We start from the raw sequence: 15,191 nt of genomic DNA on the forward strand, positions 1-15,191 counted from the left end.
TTGAAGTCACTTACTGAATCATTTCATAGCACTTTTAAACAAAAAGTGTATTAGGGTGAAAATAAGGTGGTGACAAACCTCCTCTCGGGCAATAGTCATGTTGTCGTCAACATCTCCAAACACAGTAGGTTGGATGAAATATCCCTTGTCAGCAGCCGCGGCGCCTCCACACATCAGTTTAGCGCCTTCCCTTTTCCCAGTGCTGATATAACCCAAAATCTTTTTGAACTGCTCTTCATCCACCTACACCCCAAAGAAGCATAACATAACATAAAGGTGAAACACATTATTCCAATATTTTTCCTTGCTTTAAGATTTTCAATCCTTGGTATTCTACCAAAAGTTAAATATCCGGCATGCCTACCATCCTGTAATGAGTTCAATTAAACAAGTACCGCTAGATCTTTTACAGTTTTCTTTGTATCGACCTCCTGCGAGAGGCTGCTTTATAATTTCACCGCACTGTCTCTCTCGCCTCATCTCCCTCATCCAAAGATCTCTACGAGCACTGGGCGGAGCGTGGCATTTTTCCCCGTTTTTGTTGATGTTATCACGGCAGTAGTGAAGAAGGCTCAGAAACTCAGTTTCTGGGTGTGATGACAAGTAGGCTTTTGTTGTTGATGATGACGACAGGGCCTATTTCCGATTATTATTATTATTGTTGCATTAGTCAGTGCAGAATTAAGGGAAACACGATGGATCCAAAGCAAGTCAGTGCAATGAAGGGTAGTGCGGAGAAAAGGCGAATGATGGCAATCGATATTAAGCACGAAATAATCGAAAAAAAATAGTATATGCGTGACTGAGCTGGCTCGTCAATACGTATGGAGAAGCAGGACATTCGCCCCGAAAGCTGCGGTGGAATACATGAACTTCTTTGCCTTGGTTATTGCAAAAGAAGGTTTAAATTTAGTGTAACGTAAGATTAAAACTTTTTTTAAGTGTGTGTGTGTATAGGAATCTAAGTTCATTTAAGTTAAATTTGAAGTTTGTTACGTTATGAGCGCATCCGTCAGCTGACTCTCTTTCGCTCGCTCTCTCCCCATTCACAAACTCCCCATTGTATAAAATAATGCCTCATTTTATTATTAAACATCATAACCACTAGTTATTTGTTACTCGGTTAGTAGATGGTGAATTACAACCAATAGAAATGTTTTTCCATTGTAATATCCTGTTTTTGGTGTTATTTTCAGAGGGTGGGAACAAATTAATTTGTTTTTAGTTCATTTCTATGGGAAACGTTGATTTGAGATATGAGTGAATCGACATACGAGCTCAGTCCCGGAACGCATTAAGCTTGTATCTCAAGGTACCACTGTACTCCCTTGAAAAAGTCCCATCCATTATCTGACAGCTGTTTTAAGCAGAAATGCTTAAACAGGTTGCAGTTAATGGCAGTATTGTGCAACTACCTGTACCTTCAATGAATGAATGTTCATTGAGTATGCCTGTTTAAAATGGGACCCAGTGTTCATTTTGAATTAATCTTGAACTACAAAATGAAAGTTCCCAACACTGCTTAGTGTGAGTCTTATCAGGTCATAAAACATCAAATTATGTCTGGAACTAATTTAATTATCAGATGTTTCACGATAACAGAAGGGTGCAGCACTTGCGCTATTGTTGATTAACCCGTATAGTGATGTATAAACTTCCCTTGTTGAGATACATGCTATTGTCCCTCATTCACTGTTTTTATGCTCATGTACCTGGCACTCGTCCTACTGATACCAGAGGAAATTTGTACTTCATTGTGAATTGTAACTTAATAGCTGTCCTTATGTTCAATTGACAGTTTTGGCTTAGGGTGAGGTGAGGTTATCTTTCTAAAACTGCCTATATTGTACTGTAACATGGTCGCAGCTTTAAGGAAACCCAAAACATTGGCCTTGACACTCCTCTTACATAAGGACCCGTTGGATGAATACACACCAGAACAACAGTCTCACACTGTCCCATTTCCTGTAATATGACTGCTGTTGTACAGCTACCAAACACTGCTACAAATAACAGATAACTAATATCTCAATTACATTTGAAATGTTATTAACATTTCCTAACCAAAAACCCTGGATGACCAATGAGACACAGGCACTCATCAAATGCCGTAATTCCGCCTTTAGATCAGGGGACAAGATAAAATATAGCGCTGCCAGAGCTGAGCTGAAAAGAGGCATTAAAAAGGCCAAGGCAGCATATACCAAAAAAATTGAGGAGCACTTCACAGAAAATAACCCAAAGAAGATGTGGCAAGGAATACGCCATATTACCAACTACAACAACAATACTATGTCTGTTAATGCAGATGCCTCACTAGCGGAGAATTTGAACCGTTTCTTTGCCCGCTTTGAGACTGACAAATCAGGCCCAGTCTCAACACCCCCACCACCACCCTGCAGCAATGCACTGACGTTCCGGGAACAGGAAGTGAGACTGGTAATGCGGTCTGTGAACACCAGGAAGGCTGCGGGCCCTGACGGAGTACCTGGGAAGGTGCTCAAAGCCTGTGCTGACCAGCTGGCTGGAGTCTTCACAAATATTTTCAATTGTTCCCTGCAACTATCCATCATTCCATCTTGTCTGAAATCTGCCACCATCATCCCTGTCCCCAAAAAGCCAACCATTGGCAGCATGAATGATTATAGGCCTGTTGCCCTCACGCCTGTGATCATGAAGTGCTTTGAAAAGTTGGTAGCCCGCCATATCAGGAATACATTCTCTCCCTCAATTGACCCTCACCAGTTTGCTTATAGGGCAAACAGGTCCACTGATGATGCTATTGCCATTGCTCTTCATACAGCACTGAGCCATCTGGAACACCCTGGGAACTACGTGAGGATGCTCTTCATTGACTACAGCTCAGCCTTCAATACCATAAAACCGGACATTCTGACTGACAAACTCTCCCACCTTGGACTATCCTCTTCAATCTGCTGCTGGATAAAGGACTTCTTGACCAACCGCCCACAGACTGTTAGACTTGGTCCCCACCTCTCTTCCTCCATTACACTAAGCACTGGCTCCCCTCAAGGCTGTGTACTGAGTCCTCTTCTGTACTCCCTGTACACCTACGACTGTGCACCCACCCACCAGTCTAACGCCATCATCAAATTCGCTGACGACACCACTGTGGTCGGACTCATCTCAGGAGGGGATGAGTCGGCTTACAGAGATGAGGTCAACAATTTGTCTTCGTGGTGCTCGGTGAACAATCTCACACTGAACACCACGAAAACTAAAGAAATAATCTTGGACTTTCGCAAACACGGCACAGATCTGGCCCCACTCCTCATAAATGGAGTATGTGTAGACAGGGTCCAGTCCTTTAAATTCCTGGGGGTCCACGTCACGGACAAGCTCTCATGGTCTACAAACACCACGGCAGTGGTGAAGAAGGCTCAGACACGACTCCATTTCCTCAGGGTGCTCAGGAAGAACAACTTGGGCTCCAATCTTCTGAGAACCTTCTATAGAACCACTGTAGAGAGCATCCTGGCGTACGGCATCACAGTGTGGTACGCTGGAAGCACGGCGGCAGACAAAAAGGCCATGCAGAAAGTGATTAACACTGCCCAGAGGATTGTCGGCTGCTCTCTGCCCTCACTTGAAGACATTGCCAGCCCGCGTTACCTCAGCAGAGCCAAGCACATCATAGGGGACCCTTACCACCCTGGTCACAATCTGTTCCAGCTGCTGCCCTCTGGCAGACGCTATAGGTCCCACAAAGCTCGGACAAATAGGCTTAAGGACAGTTTTTTCCCCACATCCATCAGACATCTAAACTCGCGCTAACATACACACATTCCCTTCTGCGGCATATGAATAGATGTTTGGTTGGTGATCTGCCTCCTACTAGCTGACTTGAAGGAAGGTAAGTGGCAGACAGTGTGCGGTAATCGAGAGGTAAGCGACCTGTATCCACAACAGCGGAATGTCAAATTACAAGTCCGTAACTTACACTTATTTAGGTCTTTTGCCGATTAAACGTAGCTTATGGAGAAGCACCATCAATTTCGTCACACGCAGTTTCTGCGTGTGATGACAAGTAGGCTTTTTGTGTTGTGGTAATGACGACATGGCCTATGTCCGATTATTATTATTATTATTATAAATACAGCAAATACTTGTAATATGAAATAAAACCCAAGAAAATCATAACCAGAACTCACCTGAGGACCCTGCTCAGTCTTTAAATCAAACGGGTTGCCCACCACTCGGCTGTTAGCTCTCACCGCACTGCGTTCTACAAACTCGTCGTAGATATCTTCTTGGACGTACGTCCGGGAGCCAGCACAACAACATTGGCCTTGGTTGAAAAATAAAGCAAAGTGCGCCTGTTCCACAGCATCTTCCACTGAGAAGTAAAAAGACAAAATTTTATCATTTGACAAAAGAAAAAAGAAAATGATTAAAATAAATCTTGATTGAGGTGTCTAAAAATAGAGAGCCAAGGACGTTTGTTAAGTTGTGATATATAGCGGACGTAAACAAATGCATTATAATCCACCTCACTATGCCCATCAAAACTTTTGCAAGTGACAGTCGTACCTCTCCTTTCGAAATTAATTGGTTCCAGAACTTTTTTCGTAACTTGAAAATTTCGTAAGTAGAGCAGTACTTTATATGTAAATTCTCTAATTCGTTCCACGGTCCTCACACAACTACCAACTAAACCCTTTAAAATTGGTCAGTGTCCCAATTTTTTATGAAAGATATGAGGAAACAAACAAGTTAGAGAAAATTATAAGGAAATGATTTATTCATGTCTTAAAATAAATAACGCATGTGAAAATGTGCATTGCTCCGCTGAAATAGTTCCCTCCACGGCCGTTATAATGGGAGGTGATACCCGCGTTTGTCCACCAGATGGCAGCAAGAGCCCGTTCTACCATGGCCGAAAGCCGTCCACTTTGTAGTACATTTTAGACTTTTATGTGTGCCCTGTGTGTGTGCGCGTCCGAGTGTGTTTGAAAATGTTCCACGTTCGCTTAAGGGGAATTGCAATCATTAATAAGGGGAGCATTTAGCTGAGGTGGACAGGTATTTAAGAGAGAATCTTGAAACATGGATAGTGGTTGTTGTGAGACAGCCAATTGAATTGAATCGAATGATTTTATTGTCATATGAGAATCAGAGCGAAGAAATGAAAGGTTAGCGATGTTCTAAAGTGAGAATCAATGCATCTGTGGCAATATTTTCAAAATAAAATAACGGATAAGGAAATGCATTTACTTTTTAGGGAATTTCCTAACTTGGATCTTTTTCGCATCTCTAGTCTAATTTTGACAGGACATTTCTTGCTGATTGAACTACACTGAGTACTACAGTACTTACAATTTTATTTATATATATATATATATAAAAAGATAATTTTATTGGTTGTAATTCACCTACACTATGAGTATTACAGTACTTAAAGTATTTACAATTATATATATATGTATATGTATATATATATATGTATATGTATGTATGTATATATGTATATGTATATATATGTATATGTATGTATGTGTGTGTATATATATATGTATATATATATGTATATATATATGTATATGTATATATATATATGTATATATATATATATATATATATGTATATATATATATATATATACAGTGGTACCTCGTCACACGACCGCTCGTCATATAATATTCTCGTCTTACGACGGAAATTTCGATCGAATAATTCGCCCGTTATGCGATCAAAATTTCGTCATGCGACCAAGCCAGGTGGCCATGGCACTGTCTTTTTTTGCATATCTTTCGTGTATAACAATATTTACGAGCACCGAATGAGTTATTCAGACCAGGAAACGCACAACGCGCATGCGCGGGGAAAAGAGGGCTTTCTGGGTAATGAAGTATACTCATGCACACAACGCCGACAGGCAATGGCACTCTTTCTCAGAATAAAACTTTACCCACAATCAATACGTGGGTAAGCTCAGCTGCTGCATTTCCTGTTATTTTTATCTAATACGAGGAGTATTATATTACTTCTCGTTCGCTGCTCATAAGAACATCAGGGGCACTGGCTCGCAACTCCCCGCAATAGCATCCACGGTAGCAACTCTATCATAGGTGCCGTTCGAGTGGATGCGAACACAGATGCTACAAGCTAAAAGGGAGCCGCTAGCCAGCGCCCCCGAAGCTCCCATGAGCAGCGGAGCGATCGCTGATAAAAGACTGCTGCTCGTTGGCTGCTCATAAGAACATCAGGGGCACTGGCTCGCAACTCCCCGCAATAGCATCCCCGGTAGCAACTCTATCATAGGCGCCGTTCGAGGGGATGCGAACACAGATGCTACAAGCTAAAAGGAAGCCGCTAGCCAGCGCCCCCGAAGCTCCCATGAGCAGCGGAGGGGAGACAACAGTTGGAACCTTCACGAGGTGTCTCCCGAGAGGCCGCCCGCCGCGGCCTGTGAATCCAACACAACCACCCAGAGCTGTCACCCAGGAACATGGCACCCTATGTTTTTCATCCGGCCGGAGATGTCCGCCCTGCCCCACACCTCCGGTTACTCCTCCTAAGGGCAGGCGACGTCGAGGAGAACCCGGGACCTTCCTGCCCGGGATGCTCTAAGACGATCCGTCGTGACTTCACCCCACTGGTCTGCAACGCTTGCAGACGAAATTTCCACAGGACCTTTAGCGGCCTGACCCGAACACAGATAAAGAGTCATCAAGGCTTTCTCTGCGGATCCTGTTCCGGAAATGCCGTCGTGCCGTCACTTCCGCGCACAGCCTACGTGGGACAGAAAGAAAAATGCTGCATCTGAAAAATCTCCTTTTCCCCTAACATCTTCCCCATCCCCTGCTCGAACTGCCCCAACAAATCCCACCGCTCTTGCTCTGGACTACCTCGCTCCCAAACTAATGCAAACTGGCTATGCCCGACCTGTTCACCACCCCTGACACAACAATCCCCCACACACCAAACAGCCATAATACACCAACCTATAAACGCAAACTGCTACACCTGTAATAACAAATTAATCGTTTCACGCTCTCCCCTGACGTGTAGATCCTGCAAACGTGGATTCCACCTCAAATGCGCCCCTGAAACCAGACACGCTTTAACCATACTTCGCAGGAACAATAACTGGTGCTGCCAGAGCTGCCTGAACCTGAAACCCTCCCACCCTCAACAACCCACAGATAGGATTGCCGATCTACCGGAGGCACGGAAAGCCGGTCTCACCATCCTTCAATGGAACTGTAACTACCTGGACACCAAGACTACCGAACTGAAAGAGGTGACGGCACGTCTAAAAATTGACATCCTCCTCCAGGAAACAAAACTGGGACTTGAAGACCCGACGCCTCAGCTCGACGGTTATAACGTGATTCGCCAAGACCGTGAGGGCTCAGGCACAAAACAGCGACGAGGCGGGGGTCTCCTTGTCTACCTGAGATGCGGCATCCGCTACTCCATCCTTCCAGCGTCCCCATCAGGTCCCCTCGAACTCCAGCATATCCACATTCCCATCGCCCGCAGGCGGCACCTCTCACTGGTCAACGCCTACATCCCCCCGGCGACATCGGATTATTGTCCAGCCCCCCAAGATTTCTCCTGGTTAAACCGGCTCCCCACGGAGCATGGCCTGATCTGCGGGGATTTCAACGCGCACCACCCGACCTGGGATGTTCTTGCCAAGACAGATCCCAGGGGTAACGCAATCCATCAATGGGTCGATGACCATGACCTAACTCTCCTTAATGACGGAGTGTGGACACGGACTGCCAGATACCAACAAGGAGCAGGCATGAGTGCCCCCGACCTAACGATCGCTGACCCCACCACGGCCGAACATCTGCAATGGGAACCCATCGACGAGATGACCTCCGACCACAGACCGATTCTGATTAGGTGGAACCGTGCTCTCCGTGTCGAATGCCAACAAAGAAGAGTACGACCCAACTTCTCGAAAGCTGACTGGAAGAGGTATCGTACCATCCTCATAGATCGCCTACCCTTAATCTCCGCAGCAGCCACAGCCCCGGAAAAACTCTCCCTCTTAGTGCAACACATGAAAGAGGCAGCAACACTTACAATACCGGTCAAAGTTATCCGCCAGAAGGAGCTCCCATGGTTGACACAGGACCTGAAGGACCTCATCCGCGAAAGGAATCGACTACGTCGAGACCTCCAACAAAATAGGAAAGAATGGATGGCACTCTGTCAACAGATCAAACAAAAAACTACTGAAGCGAAAAGAAACGCATGGCGCTTACACCTCGCCAAGATCGCCGAGACAAGATCTACGGGACAAGCCTGGGCCTTAGTAAAATCCCTCTCAGGCACCAAAACACAACAATCTGGCGAGTCCCTGGTCTACAAGAACAAGGAGTACGTGAGTGACCGAACCAAGGCAACAGCATTTATCAGGGAATATGCCTCGGTCAGCGGACGCAAGAGTGACAAGCGGAGCAGACGAGCAGTGTGTTCTCTACGTACAGCTACCCGCAGACTGCTTGGCTCACCGCGACAAGTCCTCGAGCTCCCGTTCACCGATACTGAACTGCAGACAGCGCTGTCCCAACTTAAAGCGGGTAAGGCAGCTGGACCCGACGACATAGCCCCGGACCTTCTAAAAAATCTCCCGGCAAACATCCTCCCGAACTACTCCATATCGTCAACACCAGCTGGCTAGAGGGGTGGTGTCCACAAGCTTGGCGAGTGGCCACCATCATCCCTTTCCTCAAAAAAGGGAAGTCACCAAAGGATGTTGGGAACTACAGACCCATCGCCCTCACCTCTATGCTTAGCAAAACTATGGAACGGCTCATCGTGAACCGTCTCGCCTGGTGGTTGCAAGATAAACAGCTTCTCAGCCATTGGCAAGCCGGTTTTCGAAAGGGAAGCAGCACGACGGACCAGGCCCTGCGACTGTCGCAGTTCATCTCTGATGGCTTCCAGTCTACTCAACGACAACGCACGCTTGCAACTTTCTTTGACTTCAGCAAGGCATTCGACCAGGTATGGAGAACAGGTCTCTTACAAAAAATGGCAGACCTGGGGGTCCCCTACCGCTTCATTAGATGGACCGCCAACTGGCTCACAAATCGCACAGCCAGGGTCAGGATCAACAATACCGTCGGCAGGAGCAGAACCTTCAAAGAAAGGCTCCCCCAAGGCTCGGTCCTGTCGCCCCTCTTATTCATCATCTACATTAATGACCTCCTCGACAAGTTCAACGATTCCACCCTGCTCAGCGCCTATGCAGACGATCTGGCTCTTGCTTGTCGGGGTAGGAACAAAGAGGAGGTGGAAAGCAGACTTCAAGCGGAGGTTGAAAAAGTCTGGAGGTGGAGTTCCGAGGCACACCTAAACCTTAACACCACCAAGTGTGAGGCGTCATTTTTCAGCCTGGACTCAGCTGAGGCCAAATGGCAACCAAAGATCTTAATAAATGGCGCCGCCCTCAAGCATAACCCCACCCTCAAGCATAACCCCACCCCCACTTTCCTTGGCGTATCCTTCGACCGACAACTCACGTTTGCAGAGCAAGCGAAAAAAGTCCGCCAAATCATGTCCAAAAGAACGAATCTCCTCCGCAAACTCAGTGGCACATCTTGGGGTTGGCAACCAAACGACCTTAGAACGGTGTATATTGCCACCCAGAGAAGTCTCGCAGAGTACGCAGCACCGGCATGGGCCCCCTGGCTGGCCCAAACTCACCTCAAATCCCTTGAAACTGCCCAACTGGAAGCAGCCCGCGCCATAACCCACCACCTCAGGTCTACCCCCACCGAAGCAGTCCTACATGAGGCACATCTTACACCCCTGTCATCCCGCCTCAATTTACAAGCACTTCTTAAAGCGGATGTCTGGATCCTTCTGATCCCCGACACTGCCTTCTCCATGAAAACGTCAAAATGCGGTTACAAAAGAAGCCAGACTGGCGATCTTCGACCCTCCCCCGTCTTACCGCTCTTGAACTCCATACCCCTTGTACACACTCTTCCCACCCCTGCCCACCCTGGCTATTACCCCCCCCCATCCAAACTGCCTTTACTGCAGTCTCTAAACACATGCCGACCATCATCCAAAGAGATAAGGCCGAGGAGCTCATCAGAAGCATGGGAGAACCGGACCTACAGATCTTCACAGATGGATCCACCAAAGAAGGCACTGCGGACGGTGGTGCAGGTTTCGTCGTCATTAAGGAGACTGCAATCATCCACCAATGGCATGGTGCCACTGGCACCCGCAGCAGCTCCTACCACTCTGAAAAAGTGGCACTGATCGAGGCACTCTCCTGGCTGAGGGAAACAGCAGACTGGCAGACATCAATCATCCTCAGTGACTGCAAATCGCTGGTCCAAGCTATGGGAAACCCCCACACGCAAGACCCCTGCATTCGGAGACTTCAGGGTGACATCGGCCTTTTCCCTCCGCCTTAGCGACTGCAGCTACTGTGGATCCCGGGCCAGTGCAACATATGCGGTAACGACCTGGCCGACGTCCTAGCTAAACTTGGCTCGTCAGATGACCAAACCCAGACCTCCCCGGACGCAGCCACAAGACGTGCCATCATCCAACGTGAAGATCGCTCCCCCCCTCTCCCACCCCTGCCTTTTGCAGACCTACACTACGAAAGTCACAGAGGAAGAACTTGCCCTATCGAAAGGAGACCGCACAGACCTGATTCGTTTCCGCAGTGGACACCACCCCCTGCTCCGCCGTTGGCTCCACCTTGTGGGGAAATCCGACTCGGATCGCTGCCGCCTGTGCGACGAGGAAACAGAGTCGTCTGAACACCTATGGCTCCGGTGTCCGGCCTTAATGACCGAACGCTACCATCGCGGCCTGGGCAACTCCCTGGATGAACTAATCCGTGTTCCAGTGGCAGCTCTAGCGCTGCTGAGGGTAATCCTCAGGCGCCTGAGGTGAAAAAGAAGAAGAAGAAGATGAGCAGCGGAGTGATCGCTGATAAAAGGCTGCTGCTCGTTGGCAAGTGGTCGTGCGTTATCCGATTGTGAGGACATTAGTGTGCATCATTTTCGGAATATTTTGAAGGGAATAGTACAACAGCAAACAGCCCATCGATAGCGAACGTGAGGGTGGAGTGTTTGTTCCGTTTACGAGTGCGTTGTGTGGAAAAAAAACCCCGAAGCCCCCCGCCCCCTTTGTGCCCCTCTCCCCTCGGCGAAATCCACCCAATTTTAGTTAGATTAAACACATTTTATTTCTATTAAACCACTAGTTATTTGTTACTTTGTTAATAGATGGGGAATTAGAAGAAATAAAACATTTTTTCCAATCCAATATCCTGTTTTTGGTGTTTTTTTTAGAGGGCTGGAACAAATTAATTTTTTTTCCATTCATTTCAATGGGAAACGTCCGCTCGAGTTATGAGAACTTCGTCATACGATCTCAGTCTCGGAACGGATTACGATCGTATGTCGAGGTAACACTGTATATGTATATATATGTATATATATATATGTGTATATATATATATGTGTATATATATATGTATGTATATATATATGTGTATATATATGTATATATATGTATATATATATATATATATATATATATATATATATGTATATATATGTATATATATATATATATGTATATATATGTGTATATATATGTATATATATGTATATATATGTGTATATATATGTGTATATATGTGTATATATATGTATATATATATATATATATTGTAAATACTTTAAGTACTGTAGTACTCAGTGTAGTCCAATCAGCAATAAATGTACTGCCAAAATTTAACACCAACAATGACTTAACAGAAAATGTAGACCTTAATTACATGAATTATAATTCAATGCTTTTAAAGTATTTTTATAATTAAAATAGACTATGAACCAAAAAAGATGACATTGTAAACAAAACAAAAAAACTCCTACTTTTTGCATCAGACATGATGATATTGGGACTTTTTCCTCCAAGTTCTAGAGTGACCTTTTTCAGATTACTGTTGCCTGAAGCCTGTTGGATTAGATGACCAACCTGACGGAAAAACAAACATACAACAATCTGTTGCGGTAACATCTCTCGTTTCTTGAATATTGTTGGGATTTTAGACTTAGTCTTGATAACAAGAATTCAATATGGAACATAGGCAAAAATATTTTTACTTATTTAGCCAAGCTAATTTTGGATCAAAGACAACAGATAGTTCACCGAAACTGTAAATTACGCGTCAATGTCAAAGTTTAAGAACGTTTGTATTTTTTTATAGTCAGTCTTGTTGAGTGACATTCATTTTCTTGTTTGTTCTCAATCTACAGCAGTTTATGTAATATTTATATACACCTCTAGATTACACAGCACACACTTTCACAACGAATGCAAGTGGGGCAATATCAGAAAGTCAACAACAAAATAAAAAGCATTCATAACTGATCTTTGATCTGTGTAATAAAACAATGACTCACTTTTAGATATAGAGCATTTTTCCAACTGTCACAACTGAAAAGCAAACAATCTAATACCATAAATTACCAGGGCTATATCAGGATGTCAACAACAAAATAAAAAGCATTCATAACTGAGCTTTGATTTGTGTAATAAAACAAAGACTCACTTTTAGATATAGAGCATTTTTCCAACTGTCGCAACTGAAAAGCAAACAATCTAATACTACCATAAATTACCAAGGATCATTAATCTTTCCCCGTTTCAAATAAACCTTTCCTCTCAACACGCAATACAAAGGCATACAGGATCTTTATTCCCTAATGTTGGGTTCATTCTGGGACGTTACTATATGTTCATTTGGAATTAATGGAATAAAGCTGAAAGGAAGTTTTATTAAGGGGATCATGTGCAAATTTATAATATAGGGGGGAATGTTGGAGTAATCATTATTATAAATGTGTTTGCAATGAATATAAAGCCTTATAATATACATGCTTACTATATTAATCAATATATTTGCTTATTAGGAATAGTAATGCTCATCCTAAATGTGTAACTATATTAAACAATATATATATATATATATATATATATATGTGTTGATCGCTTTTATGTTAGAGTTGAATTAATATGTGAAGACAAACGCTTACGCCAAGGTCGCTCTCCAGGACAGCTGGGTCCAGCGAGAGATACAAGTTCGCAAAGACATAAAACAATACACTGAGTCCTTGCTCCGAGGACTGATTACTGGAAGATACGCCTCAACCCTTTCCCCAGATGCAAGTTCGCAATGAAGATCTGTGAAGGACGCTTAAATTGTTGTTGGTTTCAGCGGATGGCTATCAAGCATATTGTTTTAATTTGTGACGCTAGTTTGACGCTAGGTTTGCTTGATTATGGAATTGTTTTGTTTCTTGCTTACGCAATTGGATCGAGTCGATAACCTTGTAATTGTTTTGATTTGAAGCCTTAAATGGGCAGGACATAATGCCACTCGTTAGAATAATCTTGTGGGGCGAGCGGCCGGATGTATTCTCTTCTTGCAAGAATTAAATGATGATGTGACTACAGATGCCTTTTTTATTGAAAGCTGAATTGGAAAAACCTAAGGATAAACCTACAATTGGATGAACCTAACACCTATTATATCATATCGGTACATGTCGTTGCACTCAGCAGTTAGCGAGATGTGCCGTGAAAGACCATTTTGTCAGTGTCATTTTTTTCGACAATACCAAGGTAACGGATTAGTTGGCATATTGTGATTTTCATTCTATTTTTTTGAATCATTGAGAAAAGTTGGGAAGCGGGGAGGGCTTGTTTCTACCTCTGTTGATCCCGTAAAGGCCACTTTATCAACATCCATGTGTCTTGCGATAGCAGCACCGGCTGTAGGCCCCATGCCAGCCAAAATATTAACCACACCTTCTGGAAACCCCACCTGAAAATAAAATGTTAATTCTTAGTAAACTATTGAAACAACTAGGAGAAAATTGAGCATGTTTGTATTTTGTCTTAACATTATCATCTTTAGTCAAAGAATACAATGGTTATCAAGTAAATGGAATCATCACTGTTCAACTATGTACTCATGTTCCTTACATGGCAGTGGGTGGCATTTGCAACACATTGCAGAAAAATGGAGGGTATGTCCTTTGGTGACGTAATAATAATTTAAGTGCAATTTTTATTTTTATTTTATTTTTTTGTAAAGGCACTGCGTTCTTTTCGTTTGTTTTATTTTAAGATTCTAATCTTTCCATCCATCTGTCTATCACTGGGACTCAGCTGTTGTTCCCAGAATATTACTGTAAAAATCATAAACTACATGTAAAAACGTTATTGTGCTTCAATAACCCTTACACTTGATGGTGGAATTTTTTCTCTCAAAATTATGGTAAAAAATATATTTTCATAATTTTTTTTATGCTGTTTTCATTTTTTTTAATGCTGTTATTTCCATTATTTCACATAAAATTGTTCATTTCACTCTTCATTTTCATATTGCTTGGCATATTCACTGGGTGTCTGTGACTGCTATTTTTTTCTATGATATGAATCGGAGCTGCTCTCCTACAGTATTACGGCCATCATTGCTGATAAATTGTTGTGGTACTGGTACACAGCTGGGCATGTAATTTCCACTGGCTTAGGTCGGGCAAGTGGCCTTACAGGGCCAACTAGTGGTTAACACTACCTTTCCTATTTTCATCTGCATAATCAAAATCAGTGGTGCTCCAACATTTTTGCTCCAAGATCTACTTTTCAAGGAGTTAACCTTCCACGATCTATCTTATTTTACAGGCTACAGACAAAGCTCAGCAATTATATTTATTGATATACCTTTCATTAGAGTCTATCAACATGTATGGGAGCGGTAGGGACCGGGGGTAAAAATCCACTGTCGATTCAGGCTAAAGCTTACTGAGGACATGCCAAATTCATAAGAGCCAAGCTAAGGAAACAGACAGAGGAGGGGGATTAAAATGTTATTGTTGTGCGATCTACATAATGGGCACCCCTGATCCAAGTCATGATCGAATCTTCCCGAAGGTATCATCGTGATCCAGGCCGGCCTGTATTTAAACTGTTCATTTCATAATAGACGTGCTAAGTCTAGGTGTTTATAATTATCTTTATTGCTCCGGGATTGTATATCATAATCTGTCCATTTGAGCGAAACAGAAAATGGACAAGAGGAAGCTTTCTGCTGCCACGACTTTTTCTCTGGAATATATGTAATTATAATATATAATCTTTGATAGGGGTAATGTCACTGCACT

The 15,191-nt window shown here is 43.7% G+C and overlaps 1 protein-coding gene across 2 annotated transcripts in view; it reads right to left on the minus strand.

Annotated features, from left to right (window-relative positions):
• LOC144073518 (aldehyde dehydrogenase, mitochondrial-like) overlaps nucleotides 1–15,191 on the minus strand; it is a 49,724-nt gene that overhangs the window by 6,600 nt on the left and 27,933 nt on the right. For both annotated transcript variants that reach the window (XM_077599440.1, XM_077599439.1), the window contains exons 7-10: nucleotides 13,736–13,849; nucleotides 11,895–11,997; nucleotides 4,173–4,357; nucleotides 79–243 (exon numbers count right to left, since the gene is read on the minus strand). In XM_077599440.1, the coding sequence (XP_077455566.1) occupies nucleotides 79–243; nucleotides 4,173–4,357; nucleotides 11,895–11,997; nucleotides 13,736–13,849 (567 nt within the window). The remainder of the gene's footprint in view (nucleotides 1–78; nucleotides 244–4,172; nucleotides 4,358–11,894; nucleotides 11,998–13,735; nucleotides 13,850–15,191) is intronic.

This window comes from Stigmatopora argus, chromosome 4 (genome assembly GCF_051989625.1).
Source record: "Stigmatopora argus isolate UIUO_Sarg chromosome 4, RoL_Sarg_1.0, whole genome shotgun sequence".
NCBI classification, from domain to species: Eukaryota; Metazoa; Chordata; class Actinopteri; order Syngnathiformes; family Syngnathidae; genus Stigmatopora; species Stigmatopora argus.